The 19,403-nt window shown below is 43.0% G+C and overlaps 1 protein-coding gene across 3 annotated transcripts in view; it reads right to left on the reverse strand.

Annotated features, from left to right (window-relative positions):
- nup107 (nucleoporin 107) overlaps positions 1-19,403 on the reverse strand; it is a 64,576-nt gene that overhangs the window by 36,255 nt on the left and 8,918 nt on the right. The window contains exons 3-5 of one of the 3 annotated variants that reach the window (XM_086009220.1): positions 12,409-12,486; positions 2,488-2,582; positions 1,772-1,928 (exon numbers count right to left, since the gene is read on the reverse strand). In XM_086009220.1, the coding sequence (XP_085865346.1) occupies positions 1,772-1,928; positions 2,488-2,582; positions 12,409-12,486 (330 nt within the window). Of the gene's footprint in view, positions 1-1,771; positions 1,929-2,487; positions 2,583-12,408; positions 12,493-19,403 lie in introns of those variants that run through there. The other 2 variants (XM_086009218.1, XM_086009221.1) reach the window with 2 other exon arrangements.

Here is a 19,403-nt window from a genome sequence, read left to right on the forward strand (position 1 = left end):
CGGAGCCAATGTTCGAATTTCTTCGATGCGTCCGCCGAATGTGGATCACTGTCTAGACGCTCCGGCTTCAGGAGTCTGTCCATCCCTGGAAGTAATAAGCTATTAAAATTGATATACCTTAAATAGCTACAGAGACTGGTAGTTATAACTCAAACAGTTGGCTTTTAATAGCTTAGAACTGGACAGAACAGAACACACATGTTAGCCTTCTGACCAGCTTCTCAGAAGTGAACTAGGAGGCGGAGCCAGGGCGAAGTAACAGATCAGGACAATCAATGGCACAGCAGAGTGGTATACAGTACATCAGCATTCCTGGCCAACCAAGAAAACAGCAGGGTTACAATAGATTACAATAGGAAACTATACACAGGTAGAATAAGGTATATACTTATAAGACTTATTTCACCACATGTTCAAAATCATGAGGGGTCTGGACAGAGTAGAAAGAGAGATACTGTTCCTATTGGCAGAAAGGTCGAGAACCAGAGGACACAGATTTAAGGTGATTGACAGAAGAACCAAAGGCGACATGAGGAAAAACTTTTTTACGCAGCGAATGGTTAGGATCTGGAATGCCTGAAAGGGTGGTGGAGGCAGATTCAATTGTGGCTTTCAAAAGGGAATTAGATAAGTACCCGAAGGAAAATAATTTGCAGGGCTACGGGGAAAGAGCGAGGTAATGGGACTAGCTGAAGTGCTCTTGCAGAGAGCCGGCACAGGCTCGACAGGGCGAATGCCTCCTTCTGTGCTGTAACCAACTATTCCATAAAATAGCTTCAGATTTTGAAACCAAAGTTAGTTAGTTTGTTTTCTTCTCCTACAATGCTGCTGGAAAGGCTTTCATTAAATACTTTGGCTTACAAATATTGTACTGCTTTCATTTTTTTCAATAAAATTACCATAATGTATTGTGCTTTATATGGTCATCAAAAGGAAGCAAAAATAAGAAAATAGAATTCAGCCCATACAGTTTGTTCTACTTAGGTTCACCAATAGGACTACTCTAAACAATTTGAATTTATTTAGTACCAAGTCTGCATTACTCCACTCCACTGAAACAGGGAACCACACATATTTTTGGAATGTTCAATTGTTCTCCTTGGGTTTTAAATGTGTATCACAGTTTTTTTTTTTTTTACAGACAAATAAATAGGTGATTCAAATATTTAAGCTGGACAAAACTTAGCAATTCTGAAAGTTCTTCAATCTTTTGTATTAAAGGTAAAGCTAAAAGAATTTTAAGTCTTTTGGTTCCAAGTACAGTTGTCACTTGTTACGAGGTTCACAATTTCCTGCATGATTGCCCGGACTCTAATTTTGCATTGATCATGAAACAGCATCATATCTGTGAAGTGCAAGTTGGTAAACTAGTAACCAGTGTATAATCTTAGCTGAACTTTAGCTATTACAACCACAGGACCTGCCAAGCATTATAATGCACTGTCTAAACATTGCTGTAACATTACGTATTCTGCAGACTGGACAGCTACAATGAAAGTCCCTTGCATGGATTGCAAGGAGAATCTGGTGGGACAGAGTGGTCCTGATACATTTATCTTTCTATTTCAGTAACTCGAGAGGTCAGCGTTCAAGGTTTAAACTAATGATTCCATACTAGGCCAATAGTAGGTTGAGACTACTGAAATTCATTTCACTTAGGACCCTACAAATAGAATGGAGACTTCCATTGTCTAGCCCACCCAGCCCTATTAACAGACTCTTTGATGTTTCAATGTTTGCATACATGTTTATGACCAAGCCTACTACTCACCAGTTAATCCTGGATCATCCTCATGCAACATGACTGCACTAAAAGTTATATCCTCTGTAAAATTTTCTAGTGAGTCAGTTGTTCCTGTCTTCAAGCTCATCCTCTGTGGAGTGAAATAGGCTGTCGCAGACTCATCTATATCATCTGGGATACTCCACTAGACAAAAGTTTTAAAGATTCAAATAAGCAGAAAGCAATTTTTTAATCATTGTTCTTGTTGGCCCAGTAATGACAATACAGAACTTTAAACTGCTAGTAAGGACACAGTTATAATTCCAGTTTCAATTAACACGTCTCAAAAGGAGGCAAATTGTATCTCTCCACCAGGTTATTTGGTGGGAAGGAGGTGAAAACTAACTGGTTAGTATACCCACACCATTCAGGTTAAGTGTTCCTTCTACTAGGTCAAGGAACAAGTACAACTGTTGTCTCTACAGATGACCACAAGCATGCCAACACTCAGAAGGATAGGGAAGAACAGAACGTTTTGATTTCTACTAGTTTATGAAACATTTTTTTCTTGATGAAAAAAAGAGGAAAATATAATGCCTAGGCTCTTAACCAGTGTCTTATGCTTCAATAATGTATCAGCATCACAAAGTTGGGCCTGGATTTTGCTGTAATAATAACGGTGAGATTATTAGCAACTTTTTACTCCTGAACTTGTTCTTAAGAGAAGCACTTCATAAAACTTGGAAGTAATGGTTGGCTCTTACCATCGACACATCTGGTGTTGAAGTCTGGAGTTGTAGAGATGCTAAAATATTGGTATTGGTTTGTTTTAGGGGACAGACTCTAGTCTGTGCTGTATCTGTAACACAATACCAGAAGTTAATTTCAATAATGAGCACTAATGTATGTATTTTACATCAACAATACTCTAGAATTTAAGTAATTTCTATTAAAACATGGTTACTCAACACATTCCATCACAAAATTCATCACCTTTGTAAAATAAAGTGAACTGTTGAAAAGGTCAGCAATTTTTGATGATTATATGTAAAAAGTTAAGAAGCCAAGCAGGCCCAGGACTTAATTTTAGTTGGGAGCATTCTCTTCTCAACCACAGAACATAGTTAAACAAAAGTGAATTGCTAGGCTATGAGCCATAACTGACATTACAATTGTCAGAACGTATTACAATACTCTGAGAATAAGGGGAGAAATGGCAGCAATCCTGAGGTAGCCTGTTGAAGACCTTGTCAACAATACATCGAGATTATAATGTACTATCCTTTCAGGTAGACTTCCCCCAGGTTAGACATTTTTCCATGAGGGGGAAGATAGGCAACTAATTTGCTCCAAAGTATCTGCCAATGCCACTCTTCAGTTAGGCACCTGAAGGCATGCAAGAAAGACAACTAGTTTACCCGCTCTCATTTTTCTTTCCTCTCTAAAAGACAAAGGTCAGGCCTCCATTCTGTGCTTGCCACTGTTGAAATTAGAAACTTGCAGCTGCAAACTAGTGTAATAGCAATGTATTCCACCTTTAATACTTCATGAGAATTCTGCTGATGTTCAATAGAACCATGTAAGTTTATGGCACAAAAGGAGACCATTCAGCCCATCATGTCTGTGCCAGTTCTTTGCTAGAGCAATCCAAACTAATTCCACTGTCCTGCTCCCTCGCAATATTTTCACATTTTTATCCACTGTTCCCAGAGATATAATGCTCAGTGCCTCAAATACTCCCCATATCAAAAGCATGGCAAGCTCCAACAACTTGCAGCATTTTTTTTTTTCTTAATGTTGTTCTTCATTCTTGTAATGACAATTTTAAATTGACAACCCCTCTTTAATGACACCTGAACCAGAGGATATTAAGTGAATAGAGACAGTATCAAACCCCTTCCTAATTCTAAAAACCTCCAGTAAATTTCCTTTTAGTCACTCTGTCTCAGTGGAAAGAATCCCAGGTTAATTCAAAAGGCAATAAATAGAGGATGAGCAACCTGGCCACAGCACCGTGGAGCAGGGGGCCATTCAAGTGGGAGGAGTTAAAAGAAATGTTGTAGTGGTAGGGGATAGTATCGTTAGGGGGATAGATAGAGTTCTTTGCAGTCGAGAGCGAGAGTCCCGAAGGCTGTGTTGCCTGCCCGGTGCCAGGGTTAAGGACATCTCCTCTGGGCTGGAGAGAAACTTGGAGTGGGAGGGGGAGGATCCAGTTGTCGTGGTCCATGTTGGTACCAACGACATAGATAGGACAAGGAAGGAGGTTCTGCTGAGGGAGTTTGAGCAGCTAGGGGCCAAATTAAAAAGCAGAACCACAAGGGTAATAATCTCTGGGTTACTACCTGAGCCACGTGCAAATTTGGCAAGGGTAAATAAAATTAGAGAGAGTTAAATGCGTGGCTCAAAGACTGGTGTGGGAGAAATGGGTTTTGCTTCCTGGGACACTGGCATCAGTACTGGGACAGGAGAGAGCTGTTCCGTTGGGACAGACTTCACTTGGCCAGTGCTGGGACTGGAATCCTGGCGAATCGAATAACTAGGGCTGTAGAGAGGGCTTTAAACTAATTAGTGGGGGGGAGGTTTTAAGAGAGCGAAAAATAAAAATGACAGCGGAGAAGGCAATAGAGCAAGGTAGCAGCGGGGGAATTAAAAACCAGAGCGTGTCAGGAAGGGATAGAATGTATAATGATAAAGGTAAAGTAGTAAAAGCAGGAATAAATTATCAGAAAACATTTGAAAGTTCTTCATCTGAATGCACGCAGCATTCGTAACAAAATTGACGAGTTGACAGTGCAAATAACTACACATGGGTATGATCTGGTGGCCATTACGGAAACATGGCTGCAAGATAATCATGGCTGGGAACTAAACAGACAAGGGTATTTGACAATTAGGAAGGACAGACAGGAAGGAAAGGGAGGTGGGGTTGCTATGTTAATCAAGGATGGAATCACTGCAATAGTCAGAAATGATATTGGGTCAAAGGATCAGGATAGTGAAACAGTTTGGGTGGAGATAAGGAATAATAAGGGGAAAAAGTCACTAGTGGGCGTAGTCTATAGGCCTCCTAACAGTTGCAACTCTGTTGGTCGGAGTATAAATCAGGAAATAGTTGGGGCTTGTAATAAGGGAACAGCTATAATCATGGGGGATTTTAACTTTCATATTGACTGGACTAATCAAATTGGGCATGGCAGCATTGAGGAAGAGTTCATAGAGTGTATTAGGGACGGGTTCCTTGAGCAGTATGTAACTGAACCAACCAGGGGGCAGGCAATCTTAGATCTGGTCCTGTGTAATGAGACAGGATTAATACAAAATGTCCTAGTAAAGGATCCCCTTGGAATGAGTGACCATAATATGGTTGAATTCCAAATTCAGTTTGAGGGTGAGAGAGTTGGATCTCAAACCAGCATACTGAGCTTAAATAAAGGAGGCTATGAAGGTATGATAGTAGAATTGACTAAAGTGGACTGGGAAAACAGATTAAAGTGTAAGACGGTACAAGAGCAGTGGTCTACATTCAAGGAGATATTTCACATCTTTCAAGATAAATATATTCCACTGAGGAAAAAGGGGAGTAAAAGAAAAGACAGCCATCCGTGGCTTAGTAAAGTAATAAAGGATAGTATTCGACTGAAAACAAGGGCATATAAATTAGCCAAGTCTAGTGGGAGGATAGATTGGGAAACATTTAAAAGCCAGCAAACAATAACTAAAAGATTAATTAAGAAAGGGAAGATAGATTATGAAAGTAAACTAGCAAAAAATATAAAAACAAATAGCAAGAGTTTCTACAGCTATATAAAAAGAAAAAGGGCGGCTAAAGTGAACGTTGGTCCCTTAGAGGATGGGACTGGGAAACTAGTGGTGGGGAACATGGAGATGGCAAAGACACCAAACAAACATTTTGCATCAGTCTTTACAGTAGAGGACACTAAAAATATCCCAACACTGGACAAACAGGGGGCAATTGGGGGGGGGGGGGGGGGGGGAGGAGCTAAACACGATTAAAATCACTAAAGAGATGGTACTCAGTAAAATAATGGGACTTAAGGCAGATAAATCCCCCGGACCTGATGGCCTACATCCTAGGGTCTTGAGAGAAGTGGCGGTAGGGATTGTGGATGCATTGGTGATCATTTTCCAGAACTTCCTGGACTCAGGAAAGGTCCCGGCAGATTGGAAAACTGCTAATGTAACACCCTTATTTAAGAAGGGAAGTAGACAGAAAGCTGGAAACTATAGACCAGTTAGCCTAACATCTGTGGTTGGCAAAATGTTGGAGTCCATTATTAAGGAAACAGTATCAGAGCATTTGGATAAACATAATTTAATAGGACAGAGTCAGCATGGTTTTACAAAGGGGAAGTCATGTTTGACAAATTTGCTCGAATTCTTTGAGGATGTAACATACAGGGTGGATAAAGGGGAACCAGTGGATGTAGTGTATTTGGACTTCCAAAAGGCATTTGACAAGGTTCCACACAAAAGATTACTGATCAAGATAAAAAATCACAGGATTGGGGGTAATATACTGGCATGGGTGGAAGGTTGGCTATCTAACAGAAAACAAAGAGTTGGGACAAATGGTTTGTTCTCGGGCTGGCAATCAGTAACTAGTGGTGTCCCACAGGGCTCAGTGCTGGGACCCCAACTCTTTACAATCTATATTAACGATTTGGAGGAAGGGACCGAGTGTAACATATCCAAGTTTGCCGACGATACAAAGATGGGAGGGAAAGCAGTGAGTGAGGAGGACATAAAAAACCTGCAAAAGGACATAGACAGGCTAAGTGAGTGGGCAGAGATTTGGCAGATGCAATATAATGTTGGAAAGTGTGAGGTTATGCACTTTGGCAGAAAATATCAAAGAGCAAGTTATTATCTAAATGGAGAGAAACTGCAAAGTGCTACAGTACAAAGGGATCTGGGGGTCCTGGTACATGAAACACAAAAAGTTAGTATGCAGGTGCAGCAGGTGATCAGGAAGGCCAATGGAATCTTGGCTTTTATTGCAAGGGGAATGGAGTATAAAAACAGGGAAGTCTTGCTGCAGTTATACAAGGTATTGGTGAGGCCACACCTGGAATACTGCGTGCAGTTTTGGTTTCCATATTTAAGAAAAGATATACTTGCTCTCGAGGCGGTTCAGAGGAGGTTCACTCGGTTGATTCCAGAGATGAGGGGGTTGACGTATGAGGAAAGGTTGAATAGGTTGGGACTCTACTCATTGGAGTTCAGAAGAATGAGAGGCGATCTTATCGAAACATATAAGATTGTGAGGGGGCTTGATCGGGTGGATGCAGTGAGGATGTTTCCACTGATGGGCGAGACTAGAACTAGGGGGCATAATCTTAGAATAAGGGGCTGCCCTTTCAAAACTGAGATGAGGAGAAACTTCTTCACTCAGAGGGTAGTAAATCTATGGAATTTGCTACCCCAGAGCGCTGTGGAAGCTGCAACATTAAATAAATTTAAAATGGAGATAGACATTGTCCTAGCAGATAAGGGAATTAGGGGTTACGGGGAGAGGGCAGGGAAGTGGACGTGAGTCTAGATTCAGATCAGCCATGATCCTATTGAATGGCGGAGCAGGCCCGAGGGGCCATATGGCCTACTCCTGCTCCTATTTCTTATGTTCTTATATAGCTCCTTTAATAATATAGTAAAATGTCCCAAAGCGCTTCACAGGAGCGTTATCAACCAAAATTTGACACCGAGCCACATAAGGAGATATTAGGACAGGTGAACAAAAGCTTGATCAAAGAGGTAGGTTTTAAGGAGCGTCAAAGGAGAGAGCGGTGGATAAGTTTAGGGAAGGAATTCCAGAGCTTAGGGCCTAGCCAGCTGAAGGTGGAGTGAGTAAAATCACGCTAAAGGCCAGAATTGGAGGAACACAGAGATCTCAGAGGGTTGTAGGGCTGGAGGAGGTCACAGATATAGGGAGAGGCGAGGCCATGGAGGGATCTGAAAACAAGGATGAGAATTTTAAAATTGAGGCTTGGCCGGACTGGGATCCAATGTAGGTCAGTGATCACAGGGGTGCTGGGTGAACAGGGCTTGATAGAAACATAGAAGATAGGAGCAGGAGTAGGCCATTCGGCCCTTCGAGTCTGCTCCGCCATTCAATGAGATCATGGCTGATCCTCCAAATTCAGTACCCTGTCCCTACCTTCTCCCCATATCCCTTGATCCCTTTAGCCTTAAGAAATATATCCAACTCTTTTTTGAATATATTTAATGAACTGGCCTCCACCGCCCTCTGTGGCAGAGAATTCCACAGGTTCACCACTCTCTGGGTGAAGAAATTCCTCATTTCAGTCCTAAATGGCTTACCCCTTATCCTTAGACTATGACCCCTGGTTCTGGACTCCCCGGCCATCATAAACATCCTTCCTGCATCTAGTCTGTCCAGGCCTGACAGAATTTTATAGGTTTCCATGAGATCCCCTCTCAATCTTCTAAACTCCAGTAAGTATAATCCCAATCGACACAATCTCTCCTCATACGTCATTCCTGCATCCCAGGTATCAGCCTGGTGAATCTTCGCTGCACTCCTTCCATGGCAAGAACGTCCTTCCTCAGGTAAGGCGACCAAAACTGCACACAATACTCAAGGTGCGGTCTCACCAAGGCCCTGTACAACTGTAGCAAGATATCCTTGTTCCTGTACTCGAACCCTCTTGCTACGAAGGCCAACATACCATTTGCCTTCTTAACCGCCTGCTGCACCTGCATGCTTACCTTCAGCAACTGGTGCCCAAGAACACCCAGGTCTCTTTGCACTTCCCCTTCTCCCAATCTATTGCCATTCAAATAATAATCTGCCTTCCTGTTTTTGCCACCAAAGTGGATAACCTCACATTTACCCACATTATAGTGCATTTGCCATGTTTCTGCCCAATCACCCAATCTGTCCAAATCGTACTGGAGTTTCACGACATCCTCCTCGCAGCTTACCCTCCCACCCAGCTTTGTGTCATCTGCAAATTTGGAGATATTACATCCAATTCCCTCGTCCAGATCATTAATATATATTGTGAACAGCTGGGGTCCTAGGACCGATCCTTGCGGTACCCCACTAGTCACTGCCTGCCACTCGGAAAACAACCCGTTTATTCCAACTCTTTGCTTTCTGTCCGCCAACCAGTTCTCTATCCAAGTCAATACCTTGCCCCCAATCCCATGTGCCTTAATTTTGCACGCTAATCTCTTATGTGGGACCTTATCGAAAGCCTTCTGAAAGTCCAAATACACCACATCCACTGGTTCTCCCTTATCTATTTTACCAGTTACATCCTCAAAAAATTCCAGTAGATTAGTCAAGCATGATTTACCTTTTGTAAATCCATGTTGACTTTGTCCGATCCTGTCGCTGCTTTCCAAGTGCTCTGCTATTACATCTTTTATAATAGATTCTAGCATTTCCCCCACTACCGATGTCAGGCTTACCGGTCTATAATTCCCTGCTTTTTCTCTACCACCTTTTTTGAATAGTGGGGTAACATCAGCTACCCTCCAATCCATGGGTACTGTTCCAGAGTCTATCGAGTTCTGGAAGATGACCAGCAATGCATCTACTATTTCTAGGGCCACTTCCTTAAGTACCCTGAGATGTAGATTATCAGGCCTTCAGTCCCATCAATTTTCCTAACACCATTTCCCTACAAATACTGATTTCTTTCAGTTCCACCCTTTCATCAGGCCCTATGTTCCCCGGCATCTCTGGGAGGTTATTTGTGTCCTCCTTTGTGAAGACAGAACCAAAGTATGAGTTTAGTTGGTCTGCCATTGCTTTGTTTCCCATTATAAATTCCCCTGATTCTGACTGTAAGAGACCTACGCTTGACTTCACCAATCTTTTTCTCTTCACATATCTATAAAAGCTTTTGCAGTCAGTTTTTATGTTCCCTGATAGCTTACTCTCATATTCTATTTTCCCTTTCTTAATTAATCCCTTTGTCCTCCTTTGTTGAATCCTAAACTGCTCCCAATCCTCAGGATTATTGCTTTTTCTGGCCAATTTATATGTCGTCTCCTTGGATCTTATGCTATCCCTAATTTCCCTTGTTAGCCACGGTTGAGTCACCTTTTTTGTTTTATTTTTATGCCAAACTGGGATGAACAAATTCTGTAGCTCATCCATTCGGTCTTTGAATGTTTGCCATTGCCTATCCACCGTCAACCCTTTGAGTGTCATTCCCCAATCAATCCTGCCCAACTCGCTCCTCAGACCATCGTAGTTTCCTTTATTTAAGTTGAGGACCCTAGTCTCTGAGTCAACTACTTCATTCTCCATCTTAATGAAGAATTCGATCATATTATGATCGCTCAGACCCAAGGGGCCTCGTACAACAAGATTGCTAATTAATCCTCTCTCGTTACATAATACCCAGTCTAAGATGGCCTGATCTCTGGTTGGTTCCTCGACATATTGGTCCAGGAAACCATCCCGTACACACTCCAGGAATTCCTCCTCCACAGTATTGTTACTAATTTGGTTGGCCCAATCTTTATGTAGATTAAAGTCACCCATGACGACTGCTGTGCCCTTATTGCACGCTTCTTTAATTTCCCTTTTAATGCCATCCCCAACCTCCGCCATACTGTTGGGAGGTCTATATACCACTCCCACTAATGTTTTTTTCCCCCTTAGTATTTCTCAATTCTACCCATACAGATTCCACATCATCAGAGCTAATATCCTTCATTACAATTGTATTAATCCCTTCTTTAACCAGTAATGCTACCCCACCTCCCTTTCCTTTTTGCCTATCTTTCCTGAATATCGAATACCCCTGGATGTTGAGTTCCCAGCCTTGGCTGCCCTGGAGCCATGTTTCTGTAATCCCAATCAAATCATATTCGTTTACCTCGATTTGTGCAGCCAATTCATCCACCTTATTACAAATGCTCCTCGCATTAAGACACAAAGCCTTCAGGCTTGTTTTTTTAACGCTCTTAGACCTATTAGAATTATTATTTACTGTGGCCGCGTTTGATTTAAACCGTTGATTTCTCTGACTGCCACTTTTGTTTTTCTCCTTCCTATTTTTTGCTTTTATCCCCGTTTCCCTTTCCTCTGTCTCCCTGCTCAGGTTCCCAACCCCCTGCCATTTTAGTTTAAACCCCCCCGAACAGTGCTAGCAAACCTCCCCGCAAGGATATTTGTCCCGCTCTGGTTCAGGTGCAACCCGTCCGACTTGTACAAGTCCCACCTTCCCCAGAAGCAGGCCCAATGATCCAGGAAACTAAAGCCCTCCCTCCTGCACCAGCTCTTTAGCCACGCATTCATCTGCTCTATCCTCCTATTCCTATACTCACTAGCACGTGGCACCGGGAGTAATCCAGAGATTACAACCTTTGAGGTCCTGCTCTTTAATCTGCTACCTAGCTCCCTAAATTCTTGCTGCAGGACCTCATCCTTCTTCCTACCCATGTCATTGGTCCCAATGTGAACCACGACCTCTGACTGTTCACCCTCCCCCTTCAGAATGCCCTGCAGCCGTTCAGTGACATCCTTGACCCTGGCACCAGGGAGGCAACAAACCATCCTGGAGTCACGTCTACGGCCACAGAAACGCCTATCTGTTCCCCTTACGATAGAATCCCCTACCACTATTGCTCTCCCACTCTTTTTCCTCCCTTCCTGAGAGTTAGAATTTGGGCAGCAGAGTTTTGGATAAGCTCAAATTTACGAAGGGTGCAAGGTGGGAGGCCGACCTGGAGATCACTGGAATAGTCAAGTCTAGGAGGTAACAAAGACATAGATGAGGGTTTCAGCAGCAGATGAGCGGAGGCAAGGGTGGAGATGGGCGATGTTACAGGGGTGGAAGTAGGCAGTCTTGGTGATGGAGAGGATATGGGTCGGAAGCTCATCTCAGTGTCAAACGTTGCGAACAGTCTGGTTCAGCCTCAGACAGTGGAGGGGGTTGGAATTGGTGGTTAGGGAATGGAGTTTGTGGCAGGGACTGAAGACAATGTTTCCAGTCTTCCCAATATTTAATTGGAGGAAATTTCTGCTCATCCAATACTGGATATATGTGGAACCTGACTTTGAACAGGGTTAAAGCACTGTAAGCGTTAATTCTTCAAAATGGTTAAAATCTGAAACCAATTAACCAGCAAGAATGGTGCAGTGTTATGGCAGCATTTTTTTAAAAAGTTGTTCAGCTTTTAGGAGGACAGGACTACCCAGTGCTGGCAAGTGTAGATGCTCTGTGCTTAAAGTAAAATATGGTACATGGGGCATATTTTCATGCACATATTCATGTCTGTCAAGAACAAGAGGCTGGTTTATATCTAGTACAATATAGGGTTTTAACCAAACTTATAAATGTAAAAATTGGAGAACACTAGTTTTGTAGTACGTGAAATACCATGGTCCTAATGAGCCATCAGCTTCAAATAATCATGAAACAGCAAACAACCATCACATGTGGTGTACCATAATGCAGATTGTTAACAAGGGCAAGAGGAAAGAGGAACACTGTTCAATGCAACAGGCATTGGGCACACAATTACCAAAATTGCTGGCAGCACATACAATCAAAATAATGTGGCAAACACCATGCAATATTTTAAGAACGTGAAGAAATACAACATCATTTCCAGTATCTAGCCACCTGAAACAAACTAATCTTACTGGCTAAAAGGCTTCAGTTATCTTAATCAATACTTACAGAATTCATGGAATATATAACCTGCAGCACGAGTAGCTAATGGTAGTTGTACAACCGAAACATTTTTTCCCAGACTAGCTGCTTCTAGAGAATGAGTTAAGGAAAGTTGGATTTGATAGCTCACAAGCAAATATTCAACATTTATTTCCAATGAGTCTTCATCAGTACTTGCTCTACATTAGTATCAAGCACAGAACTTAAAACAGAATTGACATTCAAACTCTTAGTCTTCAAAACTGTCCCATTGCCCTTACATTGATACTTTCAAAAACTATGGACCATGCTGTAATTGTAAGTCTACAGCACAGAAACAGGCCATTCAGCCCAACTGCTCTATGCCGGAGCTTATGCTCAGCACGAGCCTCATCCCACCCCGCTTCATCTAACCCCATCAGCATATCCTTCTCCCTCATGTATTTATCTAGCTTCCCCTTAAATGCATCTATGCTATTTGCCTCAACTACTCCTTGTGGCAGCGAGTTCCACGTTCTTATTACTTTTTGGGTAAGGAAGGTCCTCCTAAATTCTCATTGGACTTATTAGTGACCACCTTATATTTATGACCTCTAGTTTTGGACTCCCCCCACATGTGGAAACATTTTCTCTACATCTACCCTATCAAACCCTTTCATTATCCTAAAGACCTCCATCAGGTCATCTTTTAGTTGTCTCTTTTCTGGAAAAAAGAGCCCCAGCCCGTTTAGCCTTTCCTTATAAGTATATCCTCTCAGCTCTGGTATCAGCAAAGCGATGGAACATGTCACCATCTCCCCTTGATATTCAACGGCATTACCATCGTCAAATCCCCCACCATCAATATCCTGGGGGTCACCATTGACCAGAAACTCAACTGGACCAGCCACATAAATACTGTGACTACAACAGCAGGTCAGAGGCTAGGTATTCTGTGGCGAGTGTCTCACCTCCTGACTCCCAAAAGCCCTTCCACCATCTACAAGGCACAAGTCAGGGGTGTGATGGAATACTCTCTACTTAGCCGGATGAGTGCAGCTCCAACAACACTCAAGAAGCTCGACACCATCCAGGACAAAGCAGCCTGCTTGATTGGCACCCCATCCACCACTTTAAACATTCACTCCCTCTACCACTGGCACACCGGGTCTGCAGTGTGTACCATCAGTTGGTAGCACACTCGCCTCTAAGTCAGAAGGTTGTGGGTTCAAGTCCCACTCCAGGGACTTGAGCACATAAAGCTAGGCTGACACTCCAGTGCAGTGCTGAGGGAGTGCTGTACTGTCAGAGGTGCCATCTTTCAGATGAGACGTTAAACCAAGGCCATGTCTGCTCTCTCAGGTGGACGTAAAAGATCCCATGGTACTATTTTGAAGAAGAGCAGGGGAGTTATCCCTGGTGTCCTGGCCAATATTTATCCCTCAACCAACAAAATAAAAAAAACAGATTATCTGGTCATTATCACATTGCTGTTTGTGGGAGTTTGCTGTGCGCAAATTGGCTGCCACATTTCAACAGTGACTCCACTTCAAAAGTGCTTCATTGGCTGTGAAGCGCTTTGAGAGGTCCGGTGGTCATGAAAGGCGCTTTATAAATGCAAGTCTTTCTTTCTTTTATCTACAAGATGCACTGCAGCAACTTGCCAAGGCTTCTTCGACAGCACCTCCCAAATCCACGACCTCGATCACATAGAAGGACAAGGGCAGCAGGTGCAGGAGAACACCACCATCCTCCGAGTTTCCCTCCAAGTCACACACCACCCTGACTTGGAAATATATCGCCGTTCCTTCATCGGCGGTGGGTCAAAATCCTGGAACTCCCAACCCAACAGCACTTCATCACACAAATTACAGCGGTGTAAAAAGGCAACCCATCACCACCTTCTTAAGGGCAATTAGGGATGGCCAATAACTGCTGGCCTTGCCAGTGACGCCCACAGTCCATGAATGAACTTAAAAAAAATCCTTGTTAATCTTTTTTGCACCTTATCCAGGGCCTCTATATCCTTTTTATAATGTGGAGACTAGAACTGTGCACAGTACTCCAAGTGTGGGCTAACCAAGGTGCAATACAAGCTTAACATAACTTCTCTGCTTTTCAATTATGTCTCTCTGGAAAGGAACCCGTGCTTGGTTTGGATTTTTTTTTTAATGGTCTTATTAACCTGGGTTGCTACTTTTAGTGATTGTGAATGTATACCCCTGGATCCCTTTGCTCCTCTACCCCATTTAGATTATCCATGCAGTATGTGGCCTCTTTATTCTTCCTACCAAAGTGTACCACCTCACACTTTCCTACATTGAAATTAATTTGCCAATTACACGCCCATTCTGCAAGTTTATTAATGTTCTCTTGTATTTTCCCCCCCATTCTTCCTTTGTGTTAACCACACTCCCAATTTAGTATCCTCCACAATTTTTGAAACTGTAGTTCCAATTCCAGTGTCTAAATCATAAATTTGTGAACATTAATAGTTCGAGTACCGATCCCTGTGGAGCACCACTTCCCACCTTTTGCCACTCTGAATGGGTACCCTTAACCCCTACTCTGTTTTCTGATTTGTAGCCAGCTTGCTATCCATTCTGCTGTCTTTCCCAACTACACATTCTCTGACCTTAGTCATGACTCAACTATGCAGTACCTTATCGAAGGCCTTTTGAAAATCTAAATACATCACATCAACTACATTACCCTTGTCTATTCTTTCTGTTACCTTGTCAAAGAATTCAATAAGGTTGGTCAAGCATGATTGTCCCTTTTGAAACTGTGCTGACTACTCTATTATATTTTCGGTTTCTAGATGACTTTCAATTACACCCAAGTAAAGATTGCATTATCTTTCCTACCACCGAAGTTCAGTTAACTGGTCTATACTTCCCTGGACTTGATCTATCTCCTTTTTGGTCTAATTATGATCACCAGCATGGTCATTTTACTGGTGAACTTGCTGTCCACATTATATACATTTGGAGCTGTGCTCTTCAACACTATGAATCGTGTCATTTCATCGGACCTCTCCAAAGCCCAGCATTCTCTTCTAAAGACACAATGGCCTGGATTTTGTAGTGGGTATGATGTCATACCGCCTTTGAAATCCACCGCAAGTTTGGGATTTCCGAATGCACTTGCGCTAAATCCCGAACTTGCGGTCTGTCAACGTACACATTAACAGGTCATCCGCGCCGCCTCCAAAAACCTAATTGATGACACAGAGTTGGGCTATTTACCCACCATCTGCCCAGCAATTAAGTACGGAAATTCTACGGCTGGTGAAAACAGGCGCAGGGCCAGTTTCCACCGCGTATAGGGATAATGTTCTTTTTTTAATTAAACATTAAAAGCTTTAATGAGAAGCAATCCTACTGTAAGTTAAAGCTGCAGGTTCTTTTCAAATACAATTTACATTTCATAACTCTCTGCACAGTATTTGTTCAGAAGTGGGAATTATAAGTAATGAATTGGATTCTCACAATAAAAAAGTTAAATATGTATGTATTTTAAAGGCTGTAGTAATGAATTAATGTAGTAATGTAAATGAATGAAAGCCAATCTGTTTTCTGATTGGAGGGCCAGGCCCACGCTTCCGCACAGGTTGTGTCCCTGGGATCCGTGGACCATTACACTGCCCTCCTACTCAGTGTCAGGCAGCAAGTTTACGCAGGAGGGCCCCCATCAGGTAGGTTCGTATTCGTTTTGCAGGTCGGCAGCATACTCTGGAGGTACACAGCTGACTGCAATTTTTGGCTACATATGATACCACCCCACCCCCACCTCCACCTCCACCTCCACCTCCAACACTATGCTCATGGTTGCAAAGTGGCCAAGGTTGGGAACTAAATATTCCAGGATTCTTAACTTTTAGAAGAGATAGGTAAAATGGAAAAGGAGGAAGGGTAGCCCTGATAATAAACGATGGGATAAAGACAGTAGAGAGAAAGGATCTTAGCTCCCAAAATCAAGTAGGAGAATCAGTTTCAGTGGAGCTAAGAAACAGCAAGGGGCAGAAAACATTGGTGGGAGTTGTTTATAGGCCCCCAAACAGTAGTTGTAAATTAGGGCAGTGTGTAAATCAGGAAATTCGAGGCGCATGTAACAAGGGTAATACAGTAATCATGGGAGACTTTAATCTACATATAGACTGGGCAAACCAAATTTGCAGTAATAGTGTGGAGGACAAATTCATGGAATGTATGCAAGATAGTTTTCTAGATCAGTATGTTAAGGAACCAAATAGGGAACAGGTTATTTTAGATCTAGTATTGTGCAATGAGAAATGGTTAATTAATAACCTTGTATAAAGGGGCCTTTAGGGAAGAGCGACCATTATATGATCGAATTTTATATGGAGTTTGAAAGTGATTTACTTAAATCCGAAACTAGGGTCTTAAAAGTAAATGTGGGTCCCTTACAGGCTGAGACAGGAGAAATTATAATGGGGAATAAGGAAATGGCAGAGAAATTAAACAAATACTTTGTGTCTGTCTTCATGGAAGAAGACACAAAAACTTCCTGGAAATAGTGGAGAACCAAGGCTCTAGCGAGAATGAGGAACTGAAAGAAATTAGTAAACAAAAAAGTACTGGAGAAATTAATGGAACTGAAAGTCGATAAATCCCCTGGACCTGATGGCCTACATCCTAGGGTTTTGAAAGAGGTGGCTATAGAGATAGTGGATGCATTGGTTGTCATTTTCCAAAATTCCAGATTCTAGAACAGTTCCTGTGGATTGAAAGGTGGCAAATGTAACCCCACTATTTAAGAAAGGAGGGAAGAGAGAAAACAGGGAACTACAGACCAGTTAGCCGGACATCAGTAGTAGGGAAAATGCTAGAATCTATTAAGAACATGGTAACAGGGCACTTAGAAAATAATAATAGGATTGGGCAGAGTCAACACGGATTTATGAAAGGGAAATCCTGTTTGACGAATCTGTTAGTTTTTTGAGGTTGTAACTAACAGAATAGATAAAGGGGAACCAGTAGATGTACTGTATTTGGATTTTCAAAAGACATTCGATAAGGTGACACACAAAATTAGAGCTCATGGGATTGGGGGCAATATAGTAGCATGGATTGAGGATTGGTTAACGGACAGAAAACAGAGTAGGAATAAAGAGGTCATTTTCAGGTTGGCAGGCTGTAACTAGTGGGGTACCGCAAGCATCAGTGCTTAGATCTCAGCTATTTTCAATCTACATCAATGATTTGGATGAGGGGAATCAAATGTAATATATCCAAGTTTGCTGATGACACAAAGCTGGGTGGGAATGCAAGTTGTGAGGAGGATGCAAATAGGCTTCAAGGGGATATAGACAGGCTAAGTGAGTGGAGCAAGAACACGGCAAATGGAATACAGGAAACTCTTTGGTATCCGGCACCGACGGGACTGGGATGGTGTCGGTTGATTAAAAATTCCGGATGACAGAGCAGGTTATCTACCGAGGCTATTTTTAACAAACAAAAATTAAAAAAATCAAGAAATGTGCAGTACAGGAAACTTTGTGCTATCCGGCACCCACGGGACCGAGCTGCTGCCGTTGCCTAAAAAGTGCCGTACTCTCCAGAGTTAATGTTGAGAGATACGGAGATTCTTATCTCCGTATTTGACAACAAACACGGTTGCTTAGCAACAGCTTCTAAACACTCGGGTGTGGCCCCGGTGGCTCCAGATTGCCGGATAGCTCACCTCCAGATAGCACAAAGTTTCCTGTATATAATTGGCAGATCGGAAGAGACTACCGGCAGCGCGGGAGAGTCAGACTCCTGTTATTGAGGTGTTCGGACTTCCGACAGCGCCAAGAAGCCGAGTAGTGGCAGTTTGGAGAACTACCCCCACTGACTGACTAACTCGGCCACCGCGGGAGACTTGGACTCTTCAACAGTTCCGGTTATTGAGGTGTTGTTTTCGGAGTATGAATTTTGCCAGTTAATAGAGAATTCTGGATATTTAGGTGCCGTTTAAACGAAAGTTTCCTGTATAATGTGGAGAAATGTGAAGTTATCCACTTTGGTAGGAAAAATAGAAAAGCAAGAGTATTTTTTAAAATGGTGAGAGATTGGGAAATGTTGGTGTTCAGAGGGACCTGGGTGTACATGAATCACCGAAAGTTAACATGCAGGTACAGCAAGCAATTAGGAAAGTAAATGGTATGTTGGCCTTTATTACAAGAGGATTTGCGTATAAGAGTAAAGACGTCTTACTGTAATTATAAGGGCCCTGGTGAGACCACACCTGGAGTATTGTGTACAGTTTTGGTCTCCTTACCTAAGGAAGCATATACAGCGGGAGCAGCGAGGAGGAGCTTGGGAAAAAACCCGGCGACCAGCGAGGCCCGAGACCAGTCGGGAGCAGCGTGGTGAGACCGGTATAAAAACCGGAGAGAGGCAAGGCTTACCAACTCAGCAGCGGGGAGAGAGGTAAAAAGTAATCAGTGTGTGACGTCACCAGGGAGCAGGTAGGTGATTGGTTGGTGAGTATTTCTCTTTTTTCAATACAAGCTTGAATTCTGTGGTGTTAAATTTCTGTGGTGTAGTGGGGATAGTTGGTAAATAAAGCGCCCTAGAGCATACCTGTAACTGGGGTATTGAATAAATTTTTTAAAGTAATTAAAGGGGTAAGTCATGGCAGGAGAGTTCAGACCCGTGCTCTGCTCCTCCTGCTCTATGTGGGAAGTCAGGGATGCTGCCAGTGTCCCTGACGACCATGTGTGCGGGAAATGCATCCAGCTGCAGCTACTTGTAGACCGCATTGCGGCGCTCGAGCTGCGGGTGGATGAATTTTGGAGCGTGCGCGATGCTGAAAGGCTCGTGGATAACACGTTTAGCGAGTTGTGCACGCCTCAGGGTAGGGCAGCACAGGGGGTGACCATCAGGCGGAGCAACAAAGGCAGGCAGGTAGTGCAGGGAACCCCTGCGGACATCCCCCTTTCAAACAAGTATACCGCTTTGGATACTGTTGAGGGGGATGACTCACCAGGGGAAGGCAGCAGCGGCCAACTTCCTGGCACTGGGGGTGCTCCTGCT

This window comes from Somniosus microcephalus, chromosome 16 (assembly GCF_052327205.1).
Source record: "Somniosus microcephalus isolate GS21.2 chromosome 16, FLI_Smic_1.0, whole genome shotgun sequence".
Classification (NCBI taxonomy): domain Eukaryota; kingdom Metazoa; phylum Chordata; class Chondrichthyes; order Squaliformes; family Somniosidae; genus Somniosus; species Somniosus microcephalus.